This window comes from Manis pentadactyla, chromosome 19, assembly GCF_030020395.1.
Source record: "Manis pentadactyla isolate mManPen7 chromosome 19, mManPen7.hap1, whole genome shotgun sequence".
In the NCBI taxonomy this organism is placed as follows: Eukaryota; Metazoa; Chordata; class Mammalia; order Pholidota; family Manidae; genus Manis; species Manis pentadactyla.
The window spans coordinates 23981144-24006310 of record NC_080037.1 but is presented as its reverse complement, the minus strand read 5'-3'; the positions used below and the strand labels follow the sequence as shown (position 1 = coordinate 24006310).

At 32.9% G+C, this 25167-nt stretch overlaps 1 protein-coding gene across 1 annotated transcript in view; it reads right to left on the bottom strand.

Moving 5' to 3' along the window:
• The window catches only part of RGS21 (regulator of G protein signaling 21), a 47106-nt gene extending 29494 nt beyond the window's left edge, over positions 1–17612 (bottom strand). Inside the window, exons 1-2 of the mRNA XM_057495180.1 lie at positions 17546–17612; positions 8640–8778 (exon numbers count right to left, since the gene is read on the bottom strand). Of these exons, the coding sequence (XP_057351163.1) occupies positions 8640–8778; positions 17546–17612 (206 nt within the window). The remainder of the gene's footprint in view (positions 1–8639; positions 8779–17545) is intronic.
• Between the last annotated feature and the right edge of the window lie 7555 nt (positions 17613–25167).

Sequence of the window (25167 nt, the reverse complement as noted above, 5' to 3'; positions counted from 1 at the left end):
ACAGCTACATGCAGCTAGATCTTCAACTAGAATGCAAAGCTCCTCATAACCCAGGGCTACACGTGCTCTACCATGGAATCATTCTTGAAGTTGTCTAGAACAGTATACATCAACCATAATCATGAACTATTGCTGTGTACATAGGCATCAGTATAATCTATATCGTCATCACCCAACTGATTACCAAAGTAAGTCTCAGTGACACATTTCCAATTGTTACACACCTCAACCTGGTTAACCCTCAGCTCATCAAATTCAAGCATCAGAAATTTAATTCCCCATTTTCCATCCTTTATCATTCATTCCTCATTTTATGCTTATGATTAACCTGTACTCTCAATCATTCAAATGTCAACTTCACAGTTATCATCAATGGTACCTCACACAAAGGTTACGTATTGTCAGATTATATATCTCATTTTAGATATCCCTCACATTTATCTTTGCATCCCAGGTCTGCCAACATTACCCTAGTCCACGCCCTCGCTTAGGCGGACTGACACATCTGTCTAACGGGTTGCGTTTTCTCTGGATTCCTCACTCTCCAGTTCACCTTGTGTATCTTAGAAGAGTCTTGCTGAAAACAGCTACGATCTCAGTATTTTCTGTCTTAAGACCTTTTGTGTTCCTGTTATTTACTAAATCACATGTAAATCTTTTAAAATGACTTTCAACATCTACCATAGTCTGGTTCACAGCCGATTCTTCCAAAATGTATTGTCTTAAAGTAGATTGTAGTCAGGAAAACTAAAAAGTAAAGTTCACACTTAACTTTAATTTATCCATTCTGTGCTTTTGTCCATACTTTAAACCCACTATAGAATTGCTTTAACCTATCTTTAATTTTCCAAATTCTTCTCCGAATCAAAGTTTGGCTTTCTGATCTCCAATCCAAAGAGATGGAAGTGAATTCTGGTTTCTCTGCAGTTCGATGGCATATGTACAGGATGTTTTATCACTTTCTAACTTTATATTTCTAGTATATGACTAAGTATTCTCTCTTCTTTTAGATTTCTTATCCATGAAGATGCCAGGTTTTTATTCAGCTTTTAATTCCTTTTCAATACTTAGCACATTACTTCATAAATAACAACAAAATTGGTATAATAGTAATAACATTAGATATAAAAATAGAATTCAATAGAGTAGAATTATAAATAACTTTTTTCCTCCCTCAGCATCTAGAGAGTTATTCATGGCAACATGGCTTTAAATTGCGGTGAACGTGTCTGCAAGAAGGCATTTATCATTGAGTTAGGATACCACTGTTTAAATAAGCTCCTATGCCTAATCCTGTTTGTAATGTAGAAAGGCAAAGAATGTCTATTCTGTATATGTAGATTTTGGGAGTTTGGGGCTTGATTCAGTTTTGTATTATTTCTTGTCTATGCTGACCTCCTTTCCTCATTTGTATTATTGCTTCAGGTAGCAAGATTATAGCGATTATAGCACAAAGATTTGGCCACAGTTTTACATTAATTGCATGACACACCTCATTTGAGAAACGTTCCTCTCCTTTATAGAGTCTATGAAATTGCCTTTATACTTTAATTCCTCAGTTACTGGTATTTCCTTAAGTCAGAGTAAGAGTAGTTTTTTTAGTTTTTCGTTCTTGTGTTAGCTGCAGTTTGCATAGCTACCCTTTTCCCCTTTATAATAAGCAGATAAACTAAACGACTCTCCCAAATTTCACTCTTTTCTGAAGTAGGCATTACAAAATCAGAAATAGTCAAAATGTTACTTTGGTAAGTAGGAGACCTGGTTAATCTTAGGGTGATGGCCTTGAGAAGAAAAAATTAAAACTGGAATAATGTACATCTTATGCTCATTAAAAAGCTAACACATAATCCAAAGGAAAAAAGATAATAGATGATTAGATTTTTATGCTCACACTAGTGGGATCAGTCCTGTATAACATCTTAGGTGCCCAATATCTACTTTTATTTTTCACTGAGTTTAGCGAGATATTAAACCACTAAATGTATATGTAAAATTTGTTGATATTATATGTGTGATTTTTAAAATTAAATAACTCATCTGTGCCTCTCTGAGATGAACTGCTCGGATCTATCATTTAAAAGGAAAAAAATTGGTTCATAGAATTTTTAAGAATTGATTCGTAGGAAATCATTTTAAATCATGTAACACTTTACAAATAAATTTAATCATATTTCTAATGAGAAAATATGAGATCTTAATATTAACCTTTAACCTTTGCTTAACCTTAACCTTTATCTTGAGCAGAATAGCTAGTGTCTGCAAATTACTTCATTATTTATTTAATCAATCCTCTATTAAAGTTTACTTATAACAGGTGAGTGATGCCACTATTGGATATAACACTGTAATAGACAATCTTGTGTGCACGTATTTTGCACATATGTGGTAATATCAGTGTAAATTCTAGAATTAAGATTGCTAGGTCAAATTTTATGTACAATTCATATTTTGATACTTATTGACCAACTGCTCATTAGAAACTTTGCATCTGTTTGTAGTTACACAAAGAGCATTTCCCCAAACTTTTTTTAAATAAAAAGTTTTTATTATTTAAAAAAAACCTTTGTAAATATATTTCATTTGGAAAAAATATAGAGACAAATTATTAATTGAATTTACTAAGCACTTACATTACCAATAATGAAACTAACATTAGGTAAATGAGATCCATCTGTTTTTAACTTTTATCTTCATTTTATACATTGAATCCTACAAATTGAGTTAGTATATAATATGAAGTTGTACATGTATATAATGCATAATATGAAATTAATGTTAATTTCAATAGTCTACAACATTTTGCATGCTTTCATTTTTAAAAAGACAGAATACTGTATTTTGTTTTGCATATGCGATAGAGTCACATTGTCAATTACTTGGATTTTACTCATCAAAGTAAAGACAGCTTTCTTAGTCTTCCCTTGATTAGGCAATGTGACTTAAAAGTAATAAGCATCCCATAAGCAATTGTAAATACTCTAATGCTGCAGATAAAGAAGTCAGAGTCTCAATATTTTTCCATGATAATTTTGCTCATGTTTTGCTAATTTTCTTTATTTACCAAATGCTTAGTTAATTATTTACTAGGACTTTGCTTTCCAGAGAGCAAATCCTTTTAAGATGCTTTTGCTTTCCCTTTAAAAATATAATATTCCTTATTTCATACATTTTGGAGATTCAGCCTTATTTATTTTTTCATTTCCCCTTTCCAACATAATGGTCTGTGAATTGTATAATCGGCTGTTGCTAGAGTGTTGTGTTCTCATTACTTCTAACCTTTTTGCAAGGCTGCTGTTATTTTCTTTGGTTCTGCTCATTGAGTATTGAACTTAGTTTTTTTTTACATGTTGTCCTTTACCACTTGATAATGCCCATCTAGGCTTCTTATCAAGGTTTCATGCTATTTGTCTGACTCTTAAAAGCTTCTTAGGCCAGTTAATTTTTAAAAGTTTAACCATATTCTTATTATTTGATACACATTGAAAAGGTTTGTGTGTTTCCAGAGATTCTCTTATTATTTTTGAAGGAAATGACTAACCTTTCTTGAAAGAGTCATTGTAAAAAGTGTTTTATCAGAAGGCAAAGAAAATTTTGGTTGTTCTACTAGCCTTAACAATATTCTAAAACAGAACCAAGGGGGACTAGAGTTTTGTGTCTTCTAGAACTTTCTGGAAAGCTCCTTTGACTTTCACTCAGGCATTCTGGAATTATCCAGATATGTTTGTCAATTTAATGGCATCACTCACCTGTTATAAGCAAGGATCTGACACAATTAATGCCCTTCTCGACCTAACTGGATTGGCATATCTAGATGCTGATTTTAATGAAAAAGCAGTTTCTGTGCATATTATAAACAAACTAAATTAAGTGTTAATTTCAATAAGACTGTGTATGTCTTGCTTTCTAAAACTGAGAAAATCATTTCTCATTTTTCCTATAGGATATAGTTCATATTGCTAATTCCTTGGATTTTACTCATCAATGTAAAGGCAGCCTTCTTGGTTACATTTATTGGATTAGGCACTATGACTTTAAAATGTAAGCACACACATATATTTAGTGCTTATAAAATTATTTTTTTATATACCTTCAAAGTTAGTAACCATGTCTTTGGAGGTAAATATTGTTATCTGTATTTTTTAGGTGTGGACACTGATACACTTAGGTCATGAAAGTAGCATTTATAGAGTTAAAGTTGGAATCCAGGTTTGTTTAGACATTTCTGGGGAGTCTAATATGGCCTCTTCTTTTCCACAGTCAGTTATATAATCCTGGGTACAATACCATGGTTATCTCATAGCTATGTTAATGTATTTTGAAATAACTTTCCATCATGTCATATAACATAAATAGGGGTATCATTATTTTAAAATCATGCTAGCATTTTTCTAAATCCAGTCCTACAAAGCCTGACTAGATTTGCCAGGCCATGTAGACAATTAGTTTTTCCATATTCGTTATATTTAAATTGTGATAGTTATAGGATACATACCTTTTTTAGTGTTAATTATTATTAGTTATAAAATAACTATATATATATTTAAGCCGGTCTGTTTATTGTTGGAAATCTTTAACTGTAGAAAAACTATATTTTATCTTTATAATAATTAATTACATTATACTCTTCCATATAGCACACTACTTCTTTTTCATGAAATAACCTTAGAAGGTCTATATTCTTTCTGCAGGCAATTTAAAATTAAAATAATAAGATATTCATTCTAGAACACCCTCATTCTCAGAGATAGTACAAGTTACAGACAGAGAAGAGGCATAAAGTATCAATGTCATTACAAAACTTTATTTTAAGAGCAGTTTTAGATTCACAGCAAAATTGAGAGGAAGAAATGAAGAATTCACCATACATCCTTTGCCCAACACATTCCCTGTCAGCATGGTGCATTTGTTGCAAATGATAATTGATAAATCTCCATTGACACATCATAATTATCCAAAGTCCTTAATTTACCTTGGTGCTCACTTTGGTACTCTATATTCTATGTGTTTGGACAAATACATAATGACTTATTTCCATCATTAAAGTATCATACAGAGTATTTTCCTGTTCTGAAAGTTTTCTGTGCTCTGCCTATTCATCATTCCCCTCCCTCAAACCCTTGGCAAACCACTGAACTTTTTACTATGTCCATAGTTTTTTTTAATTGTTTTTTTCCCCATAATATTATATATTTCAGAATGCTATATATTTGGAATCATACAGTAGATAGTGTTTTCAAATTGGTAACTTAGTAATATCCATTTAATAGCTTGTCTTTTAACAGCTTGGTAGCTCATTTCTTTCTAGTGCTGAAACAAACATCCATTGTTTGAATAGATGACAGTTTTTATCCAGTTACCTACTGAAGGGCACTGTGGGTGTGTCCAAGTTTTGGCAGTTATGAAGAAAGCTGATAAAACTTCAGTGTGTAGGCTTTGGTGTGTACCTAAGTTTCCAAATCTCCTGGATAAATACCATGGAGCCCAATTGTTGGAATGTATAGGAAGAATATGTTCAGTTTTGTAAGAAACCACCAAAGTGAGAATACCATTTTGCATTCCTACTAGCAGTGAATGAGAGTTACTGCTGTTCCATATCCTCGTCAGAATTTGGTATTGTCAATGTGCTAGATTTTGGGCATTATAATAGATGTGTAGTTGTGTCTCATTGTTTTAATGTGTATTTCCTAGATGACCTATAATGTGGAATATCTTTTCACATGTGTATTTCCCATTTGTACATCTTCTTTTTGTGAGGTGTATGTTCAGATCTCGTGCCTATTTATTAGACAGGTTGTTTGTTTTCTCAATGATTTTTAGGTGTTCTTTGTATATTTTAGTTAACAGTCTTTTACCAGATGTGTTTTTTTGCAAATATTTTCTCCTAGTTTGTAATTTGTCATTTCATTCTCTTGGGAAATGGTTTATCATACCTTAAGAAGTCTCACTTTCCTGCTCTTAAAACATCATTTTCTGGATGACTACCTTGTGATTAAGACATTTGCTGGCATGGGACTTTGTAGGATCACCTTTGGATTCAACATTACAGTTAAGGAGAAATAACTAGTGTTTAACAAAGATGGGTGGAACCAATATAATTATCATCTTTTTTGTAGGTGGAGATTTTTAGAAGTTAAAATTATATATATGTATGTATATCCCTCTGTGACTACTTGTGGTATTTCATGTGCAGATTTCCAAGTGCAATGTAATCATTATTTCCATTTTCCCCATGTGAAATTCACATTGAAGTGAAATACTATTCCAAAGGAGCAGCAAATCATGTTTTTGACTTTTAGTACAATTTCAAAACCACTACAACATGAAATCTCTGTTAAGTTCAACTACTAATGCCTAATCCTTCTGTGAAGTAGGTACCTTTCACAGAGAAACCGAAACATGGGGAACCTTGCAGCCACATGTAGACCAATAATCAAACAGAAGTGAAAACTCTCCTAGTGAGAAAATTATTTAAGTATAACAATGGTAGAATTACTCTTGTGTGATTTGTTATTATCCTAGGGCTTTACCAACTTGATTTTAACCAAAATGTAACTATATTTAACCAAAGTGTAAGTATATACATATATTTATTTACTTCTTTGGTCATAAGACTCATTGGTCTCTTAAGAGGAAAGAAAAACTATGCTGATTTTTTGACACTATGACTGTAGAGAAATATGCATGTGTCTGTGGATACAGTTAATAACTAAGACGTGTATAATTTCTATCTGTATTTAGCTACATTTTAGATTTGCTTTGTTAATTGTGATATTTCTTAGGGATGAAGAGTAAAACATGATATAAATATTTATATGAGACAAAATTAGCTTTTAAAATTAATTTTTTCCCTATAAACTACTTTTTTTGGCATAAATTCCTTAACAAAGGGTTATGATTCTCTCTAATAAATAACTCGGCAAATCATCTCTGGGCTGTATATTTTTATGGCATGGCACTTGACATTTTTTCCCTCCTGGATATGTGTTGTTTGGATTAGCTCAATAACTATTTGGGTAATCTTCAATAAATTCATTCATGTCATCTTAAGGCTGATGATTTTTAAATTTTCAAATTTTCATTGGCAGCTTAGATCCTTCTCCTGAATTTTTTACCCCTTCATCTCTACTTAAAATTTCCACAATTTCATTTTGCCTTTTATCTAAATGACTCCTCCTTCTATTTTTCAGTCAATTTTTCTGTCATCTACTCAGTGAGCTGAGAAAAAAAATGAGTCATTTTTGATTCTTTCTTGTCTCCCACCACATCCAATATAATGTCCTAATATCTCTTCATCATTTTGCTATCTCATTGCTTTCACTAGTTTAATATGGCTTTTGCCTGACATTTCTACAACAGCCCCTTAACTGTTCACCTGGTATCCTCTCTTGACTTCCTAAAGGCCACACTCCATAATGCAACAAGATTCACCTTTTCTGAAAAGTAAATCTGAGATGTGTCATTGCCTGACCAGATGTCATGCAAATGAATGCAATTTCCTTCACAACCAACCTTTATGCAAAGGCAGACAGTGGCAGCTGTCTCTATGAGGTAAAATGAAGAGTGATGGAAAGTTTTTCATCTCAAACGTCTCTCTTTAAAGCATCAGCATTGTATCTGAAATCTCCATCTTCTTCATTCCTTGTGTTAATAATTGGTTCTCATTTTAAAATGCAACACTTATTTTTTAAATAAATTACTTATTTGGTACTTTTAAAAATAAACTACTTAGTTTTAGTTTTATAGAGAAGTTGCAAATTTAAAACAGAGACTCCATAATCTATTCATCCTCCCCCCTCAACATATTCTATTATTGTGGTATGTTTATTAAAACTAAGAAATCAGCACTGCTGTTATTACCACTAACTAAACCCCCAAATTTACTCAAATTTCATCTGGTTTCCCACTGACTTCCTTTCTCCGTTCCAGGATCCAATCCACAATGCCACAGTGCATTTGGATAACACTTATGTTGACAGAGAAAATTAATTACAATTATTGAAAACTTAGTTTAAGACCATTTATTCGATTAACTAGCCAGTCACTCTTTATATGCTGAAGAAACAGAGGGAGAGTAAGAAAAGCAGAGTGAACAAGTAGGACAGTAGTTAGTAAAATTCAGAGAGCGTGTTGGGGTGTGAGAGTGGGTGCTCTAATGTGGGATCCCAGGCAGGAGGGGGAGGGTATTGCTGGGAGACTCTGGGAAATGAGGGGACAGCCTGAGGATGCAATTTATTTAGAAGATGCAAAATGGAGAGGAAATGCAAAATGGAGAAAAATGAATCATTACAAACAAACATTTCAATTACAAGTTTGTTTGAGAATAATATTTATTGATTACATAGATAATGATCAAATCATTAAGAGTCCAAATCCAGAATGGAAAAATATTTTGGGGAAAAAATTAAAAGCATATGTACTAGTAACTAGAATTGCATATTTACAGATTTCTCCTTAAGAGATCTGGTTAAGGGATGGAAACAATATTCTCCTGTTTGGAGTAAGTAGTTTGATTACAATCTTGCCATGATAGGGTTGTTCTCAGCTGATAGAAAATTTACGGTTGACCTTAGGCATTTGAATGTCATGTTTCTATGCTCAAATGTATCTTCTCAGGTTCCAAAGGGGACAAATATAAGTACTTTCTGGGCAAGTCGTCTATGTAGGGACCTGAGGGGAATGTCCGGTGTTTGTCGGCTTCCCTGGGAGCATCAGCTGTGGTCCTCTGCAAGGGCTCGGATATTGGATTAGCTGCTTCACTTTTAATTTCCTGGGAACATACTGTGTGGTCACAAGAACATTAAAAGAAAAATCTGCATTAAATTCCTTTTTAAAAATGAGACATTACAAAAGACGTACTTGCTAAAATCTGTACATGTGTGGGAGGGGCTTGTGGGCATGGGTTTGTGTTTTGGTTGTTTTTGGAGTCAAATTTTCCCTTCAAAGGTAGTAAAATTGTGCTACTAAAAATGAAGAATTTGTTCAAGTAATAAAGATGAAAAAAACCCATATATTCAAAAAGCATATTATGATCTTCAGATCAAGGCTCATCTTGCTATTATACCATTGTGTGTAGGTAGGGCTAATGAGACGAGTTTGATTTATACTAATTGTATAGCCATACAGTAAATCTTTTATCATCATGTTTATATTATATGAATATACAAATAATTCATAGAAAAGTAGTAACAAGACATAAAAATAAAATCAATAAGAATTTGCTGCTTTTTATGAAGTGCCAATAACTTTCCCAGTCATTTATATTTTTAGTGTTTAGTACCAATAGTGTTTAGTACCAAAAGTTATAATTAGAAAACAGCAAAGATCAGGATGATTTTCTTATTAGAGTTGGATTTCATCAATATGCTTAGGGATTAGAAAAGCCTCAAGTCATAAGATTTTCCAAGTTCTAATGACAACTCGAGCCTAATGTCAAATCATTATAATTTTATTAGGCACTTGTCATAACAACACTAATTATAAATTAGATCATTTTATATTCTTGAGCATAGGAAGAATAATTAAATTGGTGGTTTTGTTAATTGATGGACAGTTTAAAAGAACTTATTTCTTTTGGAAAATCAAGGTGTATTGTTCTTTATTCTTCTAAATAAGTGCTTAGTGGGAAAATGGGTTTAATAGAAATTTAAATCTAATAGAATAAAATAATTTTGTTATGAATATTAACTTGATTTTGTTAATAAGCTTTAATATACTTATTTTAAAGATGTGAAGCCTTAGCTTAGAATTTAAATATTAGAATTTTTCTTCATTATGTGAGGCTCCAATTTTAAAAGAGATATTTCATTAATAGAATTAAAGACAGAGAGTCATGATAATATTATTGGTTGTATAGTCTATTCTTTTAAAATATGCTAATTGTAGGCTCTATAAATGACGTGGAGATGAAAATCTCTGTAAATCCTTTAGTATTGTAATTAGCCTTATGATTTTTTTCTTGCAGATTTAAATACATACAAATGATTAATTTAAAACCAGCCAAGCTGAAAGACAACTTTTCAATTTTTAGTCAATTAGCTAATTTTAAATTTACTTTGTTTCCTCTCATGCTATTTCCTCATCTCAGTTTTTTTCCTGAAGCTGCTAATGTAACAGTAGGAAATTAAATTAACAATATAGTAAATTATAAATATCATGTTCTGTTGAAGTTTTCGGGCCACCCTTTGTAGCCCTGTTTTGAACTTCAGATGTTTTTCTTACCGGAAAAGCCTGTAGAACATATAACAACACACTGTCACACACACATATGCTTGCCTTTCTATTTTTTTTATCATCTGAGTTAAAGAGTTAGCATTTACTGAATTTCTACTATATATTGTCCTTAGATTCTCAACCTCCCATGCAACCATTTTAATGTGAAACAAAACACTTTGTGTGTTTATATTCTTGCAAGATGTGTATTGCTATTCTATATGCATATATTTTAATTGAAATTAATAAATGATGATTTATTACATATGTCATTCTGCTTCTAATGTCTTTCAACCAGCACCGTGTTTTTTAAAAAGCTGTACCCACGTTGTTATGTTTCTGTTGCTTCTAATTGCTGTAATATACTTCATTGTATTGTCCATCCTATCTTCCCTAGACTCAAATGCTTCCCCCTTGGCAACCGCAGGTAGAGCTCAAGTGAACATCCTCCTACCACTCCCCTTTATCACTATTTTTAGATGAGGAAACTGAGGCCTGGTGAGTTGAGTCATCTTGCCAGGATCACACAGCTGAGATTAGAACCGTCAGATTCCACTAGTACGCTTAGCTCTTGCAGGGCACTGCTCTGATTCAGTAGCCATGGGAGCAGTGCACTGTTCTTGGACAGTATATTCTAAATGGCTGTCTCCAGAAGGACTACATGAGGCTCACCTTTGACCTTAGTTTATAGGTCAAGGAGAATAATTCAGTGACTGATAACATGAATTTAACCTCTATTAGCATTATAATTAGGCACATAGGATATGATGAAGAGCTAAAAATACTATTTTATATAGGTCTAGTTAAAATTGAAGTGGAAAAGGAACCCCCAGTTATTAAATGTCTACTGTGTGTCAGGCATTATAGCAGAAATTTTATGTTCAATGATTGACTTCATCCACTAAAGTGCTCTATGTAGTAGCTAACGACTCCTTTCTAACAAGTCAGAAAAGTAGCTTGAATTTATAACTGGTAATTGGCGGAGTTAGCTCAATATCGGTCAGCTCCCAAAGCTTGCATTTTTCTTACTCAACGTCAATATCTTGTTTCTTAAATCCATTATTAAAAATAAATAAAAAGATTAAGGCAATTTTGCTTAATTACCCAGATATTTATCTCATTTAAGCAAATTGTATGCACAGCCAATCTTAGCAAAGTTCGTGTGAAATTCTTTCCAAATACTAAATTCCATATGTTTGCCTTTGTTTAGATTTCTAAATAACCTATAGGAGGCAGCAAAAGTAGAAAATATATGTTTTATATATGAAACTAAGATTTGAAACTAAATTGATTTAAGAAATGTTGGAAATTTTAAATTTCTATGTTAAGTTCTGTACTCTTAAGGTGGTTTGAATCCTGCCCTCTTCTTTGTTTATTGGTGTACAGATGGACATCATAACTATATTAAAACATTGCTGGCTTCCATTTACCTCTAAGTGAAAATGCCTGCTTGTCTTTATGGTGATTATGACTGAGAATTGGTAGGCTGTGTATTAGTTCTTGGAAGGAACGTTTTTGAAATTTTTTTTTTCAAAAACACTGTTGAATAAAAAATGTCTTATTCTGTCAGTAGATAACTTTTCTTCCTAAGCTTGAGCAATGACAAGCATGATGGTAAATCAATATCAGTTTAGTTATTAGAATGTCTCCTGAATGATAAAAACCCACCGATAAAGAAAGGATTACCTTAGCCAGAATCAGGAAGTAAGTTATGTTTAGCACAGGAATGTCTCTTCCTTTAGAAATACCTTCCTTCCCTCATTTTGCTAGATCAGTCTTGGAAGTAGACGATGGGCCAGAGCAGAGTTGAGTTTTGCACAAAAGTTCTGACAGATTTTGCTCTGCTGGGAAGGTCAGAGGCCCGTCCGAGGTTGGGGAGAGTTAGAGACAGGCTAGCGGGCTGAGATCCTGTGATGTACTTCCAATCAAACCACTTAGGAGGCTATTTTTCTCTTTCCTCACAAAGTGTTCATTCGGCTCAGAGGTAATTAGTAGAAGTAATTAATAATGTTACTTTGAGAATGCAGTGGCTGCTTGATTTATTTTCAAATCAAATCAGAAATTGTCATGTCCCCTTTACAAACCCAAAGGCACACTTGACATTTTTAAGTTTAATGACTATGTTTTAAGATAATGCAATATTTTGACAGTGTCTAAAATAGCAAGGCATTGATTTCTCTAAAAGGCAGATATATGATGAAAGTATTAATATTTATTGTTATTTTATAATGTGATAAATATTAGAAACAAAGGAAAAGAACTGTCAGCATTTGATGTCATGGATTTCAGAGCCTGGTACAAACCACTGATATATAATTGTATCCCTATATGTACTAGTATGATGCTTATAGTAGTAAATGTACAAATGCAGTGACACCACTTCTTGAGTTGGAATGTGCATACTGACTATCATTATCTTACTGAATTGCAATTTAAAAATATAAAAACTATTTTGAAAGATTTTTATTTAGGATGGCATGAGGTGAGGATACATTTTTCAAAATGATTTTTAAAATAGTTGGAGAATAGTGAAAGTGCTCATCGAAATATATCTTTAAAGCTTTAAACATTGTAAAAATAGTACTTTTATCCTTTTAAGTTCTGCCTGTTATTTGAACTATGTATGTAGATACAGAAAAGAGTAATTTTATATTTAATATATTTTTGCATGCTATATGCAACATCTTACAATTTCTATATTTATATAATTCATTACTTTACTTTAGAGTCTGGTAAATAGCCAACTGTGTGCCCTTGAGTAAAGTCTTATTAATACTTGTTCTAGTTGCTTTTCTAAGAAGATATAGAAAAAGGATGAGATAGTTTTTTACATTCCTTCTAGCTCTCAAATTCTGTGCATCTTAAGACCCCATGTCTTGCCTCTTTTTTTCCTTCCCTATGGAGTCTGATATCCTTTGTTCATCTTATTCTTTTACAAATTTGAATCAAAGACTACTTGGCAGAGTGTCAGTTCACTGACAATCTGTGACAATATATTATTTTGTGCAAATGTTACCAGATGAACAGCTAGTAAAAGTTTTTCTCTTTATGATTCTAAACTTGCTGAGCTTGATGAATAGGATTTAATATTTGTCATTTTTATATTTAAATGTCATCATTTTAATCTTTAGCAAGTTCATTTATATAATAAACTTTAATCTCTTCATACTCACACAAATGAAATGCAGGGGAAGCCGCTGTCTTCCTTGCTGTCCTGATTCTTTCTCGGTTGACAGGATGGAGGGGAGAATCTGTGCTTCTTTAGATGATTTTTTTTTCTAAGGGGAAACTTTTCTATAATGACATATTCTGTATCATTTATATTTTGTCTACAGAATCTTCATATAACTACATTATTTTTTAGATCAAGTTTAATATCTAAACACCACTGAATCCATTCCATACTCAAGATATTTAGGTTGGTTTTAACTTGAAAACTTTGGGTGGTATTCTTCCAAGTGTACAATAAATCAAGTTCAACAATAGGCTTTACTACCTGAGCCTCTTTTTTTTAAATGACCCTATACGAGGCAGAGTCCTGAAATCCCCACATTGTGAAGTCACTTACCTTGTGATACGTAAATTATTTTTTCAGTCAAAAATATGTAAATCATTACTTTGCAATTGTACTCTGAGGAAAGGGCTTAGTTTAAGAGAAAAAAACAAGTTTTTTTCTGTTCTTCTGAAAGCAGCATTTGCATGATTTTCATAGGGTATAAATGTTTGCATAGAAAAAATTTATTTTTTATTTTACATGTACATGGCTTACAGTCTTTACTGTCAATAATTCAAAGCTTATCTGAAGATGATTTAAAATGATAAAAGGGCTATACTCTATTTTTATGATTTCAGTTAATCAGGAAATGCTTTTTATTGAGTAAATACATCTCTATCAAGTCAAATAGACTTGAAAGGAAATTGTAACACTATAGTATTTTTTTAGGGGGTGAATGAGCCTAAAGTTGGGAGGTGTATTTGAAGTGGGGAAAGAGGACTAAAGAGCCACTTAATCTTCCCACATCATTTGAATCTTTCTTGCATCTATAAAATGTCAGTTGCTGCAGTGAGACCATTTTAATGCCCATCTTATACAAGAGTTTAGAGGAACTAATGATTAATCTATGGAATATAGTTTATCTTCTGAACCATAACAGTGACATGTCAAAAGCCTAAACAGATTAACTTGCCACATTTTTACTCTTCAACATTCTGGATTTTAGTTCAAATAATTAACTCTTTCCTTTCTCACATACCCTCAAATGAAGTAATAATTACATCACTCGGGGAAATACACTCATATTCCTTTATTTGGTAGTTTACTTTTCCTTTTACTTTACTCAGTTAATCATATCTTATGTGTGTAGTATTTGAAATGTGATACACTTAGAAAATACTTTGCACAATTGTTAGCTTTCCCAATAATCCTTAAAACTAGATTATTTTTGCTTTTGTCTCAGTGTCTGTATACTTAACATGGTTCTTTGTCCTGAAGATTTTACATAATGTGACTGAAGAGAAATGAGCTTCATGAGAAGAAAGCAGTTTACATAGAAGGCTAAGTCCTCAGAATTAAGAAGTCAATGGGAAAAGCAGATGCTCTGCAATGAAGTAGGCCATTTGTAACAGACTAGCTTTAAGTAACTAAGTAGGCCATTTCACTAAGAAAAATAAAACAAAATGGGAGACCTGTAGCTCAGGACATAAAAACAGGAAACATATCCTTTGTAGAAGATCTCTTTCCTCTTTTCTCTAATGGTTTTATTTAATTTAAAAATACATACTGAGGTAATATTTTTAATCTAGTTAAAGATAATGGTTTAAGCTTGAAAAGAAGTACTGACAATTGTGTCTAGATTTTAGACTAATTTATTCAACCAGTTTGATCACATAATTTAGTCCCAAAATACAGTGTTTTATAGATAGTGGTGAATTCTGAGGATAATAAATATTACTTTTTTTTTTTCAACTTTTAAGAGACAATGTAGCGTGATAAATAGTGATGTGTTTTGGCTACATCAATCCAAGTCCATGTGGAACTACTTACTATGCATGCCCTTGAGCAAGTTATTTAACCTTTGAAAACCTTAATTTTTCTATCTCTAATGTATAGAGAATAGAACTGAGGTCTTATTCTTACAGTAAATATTAAATGAGGCAATCTACCTGAGCATTTACCAAACTGACTGATTCATGGTAAACATTACCAAATGGAGCAATTACTATCAAGGGCTCAGTCTTTTAAAATATGACTTTGGTATGAATATAAAAATCAAATAAAACAATATTATTTTTCATCATCACTAGAAAAATAAAATAAATTGAAAAGGGACATGATTATAATTTAGGGCAAAGATAAGTGGCATGGTTTTAGAAAAAAGCAAGTATGACATGTTATCAAGTCAGGTCATTTTGCTTTCATGAGGGAGAAGAAAGAAGGGGGAAGACCTTGTTGACCTAGTGCCTAGCAGGTGGACTGCAGGAAAGTTTTGAAATAGAGATGGTGAATCCTGAGAACAAGGTTAGAAAGGAAAGTCATTTGAGTGACAGAATTATGCTTATTTTCTACAGATGCGGGATTCTGAAAATGTGATTTACAGAGTTTATAGGAAAGGCAGTGAAGGAAGGAAGAACTAAAGATACGGATTGAGGTTTCAATTGAGGCATAGTTTAGCCAGGACGATGGGTGTTGTGAGAGAAATTTTAAGGATGAATGTGGTAATATATATGAAACACTCCCTGTTCCCTGCAAGAAAGGTTCTATAAAAACATAACATATTGCTGATTCTTAGAATGAATGGTGAAGGTTGAAAGATTTTCAGACACAGGGAAAGGGCACATTCACAATTCAGTGAGAAGCAAAGGATATTGAAAACAGAAGGTCAGAATCAAGAAAAGAAGAACATTTTAAAGCTGCTTGTAAGAATACACACACACATGCACACACAAAATGTAGCTTTAAACAGAACTATCTTCATTTATAGTTATGATGTATATAGACATATCAACAGATATATCAATAGAATAGTATAACAATAGATCATATTTTTAAAGGATTTTTATTTCCAAGATAACTGTACTTAGAATTGAATAAATTACGTGCATGAAGTTAAAATGAATACAATGATCAAAAAGAGCAAAGAGTGAACTTGGACTAAATGTCGAAGGCAACAATATTCTAAAAGAAAAAGGGCAATAGAGACACTAAAGAAGTAGGTATTAGAATAAAAATTGTTTATCCAAAACTTCAGGAAAATGTTTTGAAGGGTGAAATTGATTTTTAGAACTTCCCTAAAAAGTTCTGCATATTGTGGACAGAGAAAGAATGCTTATGAGAGGATTTATGGCCCCATTTAGATATACAAAATGAGTTGGAGGATAGACAAGGAAATTAAGAGTATGTCACCCACAGTGTCTCATGTGGAGCTGCTGATTACATATCCAGCTCCCATAATTGGTGCAGAGGTGGCTATCAGGTAACTTGGCCAACAGAATGCCTTTGAAACAAATCAAGTGTCCAGATTACAAATACTACTGAATTGACCTGTGTTACCATAGAATGTCTATACTCCCTTTATAATCTAAATCTGGGTATAATTTTTGAGCTCTGATTAATTAAGCACCCAAATTATGTTTTTACTATTATTAATTGGAATTTTCATAGTTAAGTGGAACTGGGGTTCTACTAATAAAACTGTATGACTTGAGGAAGGGGTTTTTGGAAAACAGTTTTAGTGAATGCTTCCAGGGGACAATTTGGTATTACGTATCATCACAAACTGGAACCATGTGCTTTGTTGTGTGTCTGATACATACTTGAAAAGACAGTAGCGTTTTCATTTGCTACTATTATGGCCAAGGAAATCCTATGAAATGTTATCAGATTCTTTTGCCAATCTATCACATTTTTAGGTGCAAATAAGGAAAGAATAATCACTAGTGATGTCATTAGGGTTTTATCCTGGGACTTGCAAAGAGGGAGTAATTTTGACTTTGCAGGCTTTTCCTTTGACTTTTTGCCTTTTAACTTCCTTCAGTTCTCTTACCAAATTCTTTTGATTCTATGTTCAAGATACAATCACCACCCTAGTTGCAGTCACTCGCATCTGTCGCCGCCACACTGATTCAAGCCGTAGGGTCCTCTGCCCTGGGTCGCGGCCCTTGTCTCCGCCCTAGCTCCTTGCTCGGACCCCTGCAGTCTATTCTTCTTATGGCCACCTGGGTGATCCTCTTAAAATGTGAACCAGGTCAGATCACTCTTGCAAGCACACCTTCCCAGGGCTTCCTACCTCATTCAAGGTCAAAGCCGCGTCCTAGAGCAGACGGAAGCCCCATCCACCTGTCGCCTCTCTGACACTGTCTCCTGTAACACAGCTGTTTGCCGGCTCCACTCCAGCCACCCGCATTATCCGCTTGCTGCTTTTCCACCTCTCCAAGCACCCATTTCTCCTCAGCATCTTTACACTCTCTATTCTTGTTTTCCAGACATTCCTTCCCTAGCTATTTCCGTCCTTCATTCTCTCACTTGATTTGCTCAAATGCCCAGTACGGCCTTACCCGACCATCACATTCAGCATGGCTAACACACTAAAGCCTGGCCTAACTACCTTCCTTATATGTTTTTATCCATAGATGTAGTAGCATTTATCACCACCTGGCATACCATACCATTTATTTCATTTTTCTGTTTATTTTCTATCTCTCACTATTGAGTGGAAAACTCCAGGCAAACAGGGATTTTGGTCTGGTTTACTTTTAAGTCACAGAACCTAAAATGGTATACAATAAGTAAAGACATTTAAAAACTTTTGTTGAATGCATAAATGAATGATGTTATATCCAAAAGGTTACCAATGTAATGGCTCCTCAGTAATGCAACATTGTCTTGAAATTGTAAAACACTGGGGAGAAGTCTCTGGATAAGAGTCAAGGGGTAGAACTTAGTGGGAGAAGGAGGTTAGGGAAAGAAATGAAATAAAGGTAATGAAAAGCCTACAAAAGATACGTAAGTATGCAGGATGGAGAAGACAAGTAGTGACTCTATAGCATCTTACTACACTGCAAAGGGGCGTGAGGGGGACTTGATAATATGGGTGAATGTTGAAACCACAGTGTCAGTCATGTGAAACCTTCATAAATCTGTATATCAATGATACTTTAATTTTTTAAAAAAAGAAGGATACATAACTATGGTCTAATTTGAAAATTTAAGAAAACACCTTTTTTTTTTTAGAGTTAAGAGTATCATGTATTTGCTGAGCTTTAGCCTTTTGTAAAATTAGAAAATAAAGATCCCCAAACTTGAAACTTGTTCTAGGACCAGATGTTTACTTTTTTTATTGAACAAAATTGGCTTTCTCTCTAACATAGTAGTATTGTCAGGGGAAAAAAATAGAAGTTACTTACGCCACTTCTAACACTTTAGATTTTGGGCCATAGGTTTCAAGAAGTATCCTATTTCCTTATATAACTTAACCAAAGTGTACTTAAGTGTTGGTTTCTAAATAAACTTAATATAGTCAAACCAGAGTCATTAAAAAAATCCTACCTGCGTTTCTAAGTTAACCAAACCTCATCTGCTTATTTTGGCCAATAGATGTCAGTGGTTGACCAGAATAGTGAAATTACTGCAGCTGTAGTTTTATGTCACTGTTAAAGGCTAGTCTTTAAAGAAATGTGTCATTCCTCCAGTTGTCCTTTTTACTTTTTTTTACCTTGAGAAGCAATATATATTTATGACACGATAGAGTTGACAATAAGAAATGTTAATAGATTCCCTAATTGATTGCAACTATTGAAATATTTAAGAGCTATAGGAAGTGTTCACAAAATTAAAATGACTTTTTAAAATGCTTGCTTTGTTTATATAGATTTATGTGTATTCTTCCAACCAAGCACTTTTCAAAGTGCAAGAGAAACTGTTCATTTATTAGTGCTTGATTCACATTCATGTCTGCTAAGGGGATTGTTATTGACTCTTCAAGCAACTTATTTAAAAACAGATCCAAGAACAGATCCTGTTCAAGGCAGTTTGCAAATAAAGCTTTTCCTTTTTTTAAATTATAAATGGTTGTACATAGCTGAGTAGTCATCATGGCTTATCTGTTAAACATGATTGTGGATTGTGAACTATTGCATTCAGCACGAAATAATCTCATATAAAGTCTTAAACACTTCTATTAAGATACAATTGTTTTCCCATTTCCTTTTCTACTATTTAATACTTTCACTCCCTCAATTTTTCTTTCCTTGAATATATCTTCTTAAATTAGAAATAATGTTAAAAGTAAAATAGTGTATGGTATATTTACCTGGATTAATAGCTTCAAAAAACCTGCTAACAGTTTATAATTTTTAGCAGTGATAAACCATGCCTCTCTTCTTTGTCAGTGGGAAATGCACAATCCCCAGAGATATTTCAAAATTTTCTTAATCATGGTTGTTTTCTCCTAGAAAACTGCCATTACTATGTTGAACAAATATCAAGGCAATATTTGGGTAAGGGTTGCATTGAACAGAACAGAAATGTATGTTGTCATTTTTGATTAATTGAAGACATATTTATTGAGTTCCTTCACTATACCAGGAACTTAACATGGTTTCTTTCTTCCCTCTTGTTATCTGTTGTCATGTAGAGAACTTATTTGCTCCTTTTTTCTATGCATAAAATAATTGTGTGTGTGTGTGTTTTAATAAGCTCATTGAGTGATGGAAAATACAAGCCACAGAGTAGGAGAAAACATTTGCAATGTATAATCTGACAAAGTGTGTGCATGCAGAACATATTAAAAAACCTCACAACTTAAGAAAAAGATATTAGCCTAAATAAAAAAAGATGGGCAAAAGAGTTAAGCAACCACACTTTATAACAGAGAACATCTAAATGGCAAAAAAGCATCTGAAAAAATGACCATTAGTATTAGTCATCAGAGAAATAACAATTAAAACAACTATACAACCACTATAATGTCTAGATCTAATTTTTTTTTTAATGGCAATACGAAATGTAATGAAGGAAGTACAACAGTACTCCTCACACAACTCTGATGGAAGTGTAAGTTGTTAGAAACATTTTGGGAAACTGGAGTATCAAGCAGAGCTGAACATATGCGAAACTATGATCTGATAATTCCAAGAGAATTTACATACAAATGTGGACCAAAAGGTATGTGTAACTGTGTCATTAGCAGCACTGTTTGCACCCCCTCTAAAGAAATCTTTCTCTAAGGATTCTGCAAAAGATGTCACTCCCTCTTTCTTTTCAACAGTATTTTGGAAAGAATTATTTCTTAATTCTACAAATACAGATTGCTTATGTTTTGTGTCATAGGCACACAAAATAATAATGAATACTAGAGTTTTTCCTCAGAGTAAAGCATTTTGAAATGAGGTTCTGATAGTCCATCAGTCCATGGTCGTGTTCTCTAGCAGGGCATTCACTCAATAACACACATTCTGCATAGTTTACTTTCAGTTCATCTGTCAGTTTTTTTTTAATGTACCATTAGCTTCATTTGTACATCTACAATAAGGGGAGGAAAAACTACATAACTTAGCATTAGCCATAAATCACATTTGTTTTCCAAAACTGAATAAACACAAATCGTTACTTTCATGTGTAGTTCACAGGTCCGGGAAGTGAGCTTCAGGCTGGCCCCCCTCATCTGTGTTCACCTGTGAGGAGGTGTAATATTGCAGCGAAAGCTTTCTCATCACTGCAGGTAAGGCCTTAGGTAAATGTATGGATAATTATGAATTCTAAGGACTGAATGGCTTAGTAGGGACCCCTCTCAAATTTTTCAATATTATAGTCTGAAAACATTATTTAGATGAATGCTCTAAGTTGACAACACAGAGGGGAAAAAGGTAAATATTAAAAACAATTCAGACTGTGGCTATTCTTGGAAACAGAGAGATTTGAGCTCATATTCATTTTCTTAGTTTTCACCACTCAAAAGCTGAACACATAATTATAAAAAATGTTATGTTTTGTTTATGATGATATACAATGACGTAAATGGAACAAAGCAGATTCTATATACCTTTGTATACATACATATAATACAAATTACATGGGCTTATATAATTTATTTATATATAAACTTTATGTATACTGCACATGTACATATATATACATACATATGGAAAATAGAAATAAGGTGGATTATCAGCAAAACATACTTTATTTTAAAATTTCACTTTCTTGTTCTCTAGGCTAATATTTCTCTTGAGGTTTCTTACACAACAAAAGAAAAATAACTGTTTATAAGCATAAATCTGTTATCTTTAGTCATAGCCCTTGGGCAACATCTTGAAACTTAATAAAGATGAATTTTGTCATAAAAAAAGTGAAGGTAATTTAATGGTCAAAATTCTGCCATAGAAAATGTGCTTCTTAGAGCTCTCTGAAATTTGAGTTGGTGAACTTCTCTCTGGCAAAAGGCAACCAGGAGACCAAATATGAGATATACTTTTAAAGCCAGTGAAGACAGAAACTATAAAATTATATGCAGTTTAAAAGTGCTGCTTTTCTATAGGCCCCTTTCCATAGGAAAACAATGTTTTCATTAGACTTGGAACTGGAAAACACAAGTTCAGATACTCATTCTGTCACCTCTAGCTGAATGATGTTGAAAAGCACAGTCATTTTTGGACCTTGGTTTCCCATTGGTAAAGTTAGGATTGGGTCAAAAGATTTAAACAGTGCTTTATTAGTTCTAAATTAATGCCATTCATTCTCACACATTCAAATATCAGCAGCTTAAAATAAATTAGCATTTGTCTTATATATTCCAGTGAATGTTCTAATTGTTGCTGCAAAACAAAGCACAACAAAAATCTCATAAAAAACACTCTGGTCTGCTCTTGAAAAACAATCTGGGGAGGCAGATTGTAAGACATCTAGCAAGAAATAAAGCAAATTTTAAAGCTTAAATTTATATATCTATCCTTTCTGCTTTTCTTTCATTTTCATGGAGTCATATCAGCATTTCAACTCTACCACTTAATTCCTGTGTGAACTTGAGCAACCTGAGCTTTGGTTCCCATGATTATTAAAGAACATAAATATATATCAGCAAGATTTGGTGAAATTAAAAACATCTGTAACATATGCAAAGCCCCTAACACTGTGTCTATAATTTGTAACTTCTCAAAATGGCTAGTTCCGTGCTTTATTATTTTGAACAAATTGGTTAGTTTATTATAAGAGGATCATTAAGAGGTCAAAGATAATAATATAATATCATTGAGGATATAAGGACAGTAATAACAGATCCTTAGCTTTGTTGAAAGAAAACCTTTCTACATTTCTGGATTTTTGTCTCATCCTGAAATGTATGCCACTGTTCATAAGGGATAGTATTTTTAAGAACTTCTCAGGGGAAAGTCTAATTTATGGGGAACTGGGTCAGAGAATAATACTTATGGACAGTGAGCCAGATGAATTATCACTATTTCAAAAGGTTGGTGTCTTACATTTAATTTTAAGATAGTTGAACGTCTACTAATGACAACAAAAATACGACTTCAAGAAGCAAAACTTTTTTCCTTGAATTTTACTGGAGAATTTTATTACTTCAGTTGAAATGTGTAATAATTAACATTTATGCATACTTTTTCCTTTCCATTTAAGTATAGGTTCTAGAAATGTATCCACTTAAGAATAGGTTCTAGAATTTTCTAGATAATATTGATTTGCTTGTGCTAATATCATTGCTTATGCTTATAAAGAGAGTATATTTTGAACAGAACATTAAGAATTAAGTAAGTTGGATTAAAAAATACTGAAAAAAATTGATTTGTAGTTACATACTTTATCTTACACCCATTTTGTCTTCAAATCATTGACAATACCAATATTAATGATACAGGTAATTACCCAAGAGGATTGTGATTTACATGCTTGTAATCTTTAGCAATATCTTTAAAATATAAAGTCAGATTTTTGGTTCATTAAACTCAGGTTTATCTCTGACACTGGTACTAAGGGAATAATTTTGAAAGTTAGTATTCTTTCCAAAGAACTCATCCATTACAATCTCAAAATTTAAGTATAGTTATCTCAAATATCTTAATTTTTCTTTAAAGTAGTCTGTTACAAGCATGTCTTGCATTACCCTGTAGAGGTTATTATAGAATCTAATCTTTTTCAGTTTGGGAATAACATATGCTATCAATTTTCTTTCCTTCATGTGAAGCACTTTTATCTTTCCTATTTATCTCCCTTTCAAGATTTTAAGGTCTATCACTATTTCTGGTATTTCATTTGTTCATTTTAAGATGTTTTCTTTTAAGGGTAAAATCAAATTCTGTTTCTCATTGCTCATAATATTATAAATCTTTTTAGCCAGAGGACCAAACTGCATTGATATATTCGGAGAACATGCTACAGAGACCTCTACTTTTATCCTAGTCAAAATCAGTGGCTTTGGAGTCCACCATCATGTAACTATTACTCAGATTGTTTTTCTCTCAAATTACAATGTATTTATTTTTACCATCTAAAGAGTTTGGCTGTATCTTCCCATAGATCAGAATTTTTTTTTTTGAGATGTCACTTTGTGTGGCAGAGTCTGTAAACTGCCTCACAGCATCCACTATCTCTTTCTCTAGTTATTAGTGAAATCCTTGATATTTTAGAAGCTTGGTGCAGCCATGTGACAGGGAATTAGCCAAGAATATATCCAATGGAAGTAATGAGATGGATCTTAGACCATAATTTTATGAGAAAATTGCTTGTTTCTCTCTTTTCTTCTTACTGGCTGGATTATGGATGTAGGAAGACAGAACAAGACAAAAGCTGCCAGGATCTCTGGATGACGCTGGGAAATAGGATTCTCGATAGGATTCAAGCTGCCCACCTCCAGACTCGTATGTGAGAGGTAAGTGAACTTCTTAGTTGTTTGGACTATTGAATTTTGGGATATCTTAGAGTAACTTAGACTATTATATGAATCATGCGTTGTTTAAAACTGAATTTTCATTGTAAATTCCTCTAGATGATTTATGAAGTGCCACAGGTACCCATATTGGCCATTTTCCACCTTTAGATTCATCCTCAGTTTTTAATGTCCCTCTTAATTAGTTAAATGCCACTCATTGAAAGACACCTGAAAACATATCAGATATATCCTGTGAGACCTTTTAAATTTCTTTTTGGAAGAAAAAATGAATTTAAACTAATAAAACAAAAACCAAGACATTTTTGCATTCTGAGAAAATCTACATAACCAAAACTTCTTGACATTGCTGGAATTCTTAAGGGGTTGTTTATTATCATGAAGATTTGCAAGGCAATTACCTTGATTATTTGAACTCACTTATGATGTAAGAGGTGATTTTTTTGGGAAGTTTAAATATGCTCTATTTGATTTCTAATTATTGCATAGTTTCATTTTGGACACCATGGAGTATGTAAAAGTGAATGAGCAAAATTTCTCTTTTTAAAAGTTTTCTGATTGTGTAGGGAACAGAAAATGTATAAATGATATTAAAATAAGGTTGAAAGTGGCATATTCTATAAACAAGACACTGTGGCATTTCAGAGGAAGAATCTCAAGGTATCAGAGAAAGTGTCACTTTCAGATGACATTTGAGATGGGTTTTTAAACTTGGAGTAATTGACTGAAAAAAGAAGGTCCCAAGAAACATTTCAGGGGTATTGAATCTTATGAACAAATGTATAAGATTTTAAAAGTTTAAAAAAATCAATATTTAGCCTGAGCATAGAGAATGCGAAAGCAGTAGGCAACATGATGGCAAAGTCAGGCTGTTCAATTGTAAAGCTCTTCAAATACAAACCTACCACTGGACATTTTTCTTTGGCTGATGGAAAATTACTCAAGGTTTCTGAATGGGGATGTAACATGAGCAAAACTGTGTTTTATAAAGAAAATGTGTCAGCTGTATAGGAAATGGATCAGGGATGAGAGAGACATGGTGGACAGAAAGTGAGGATGT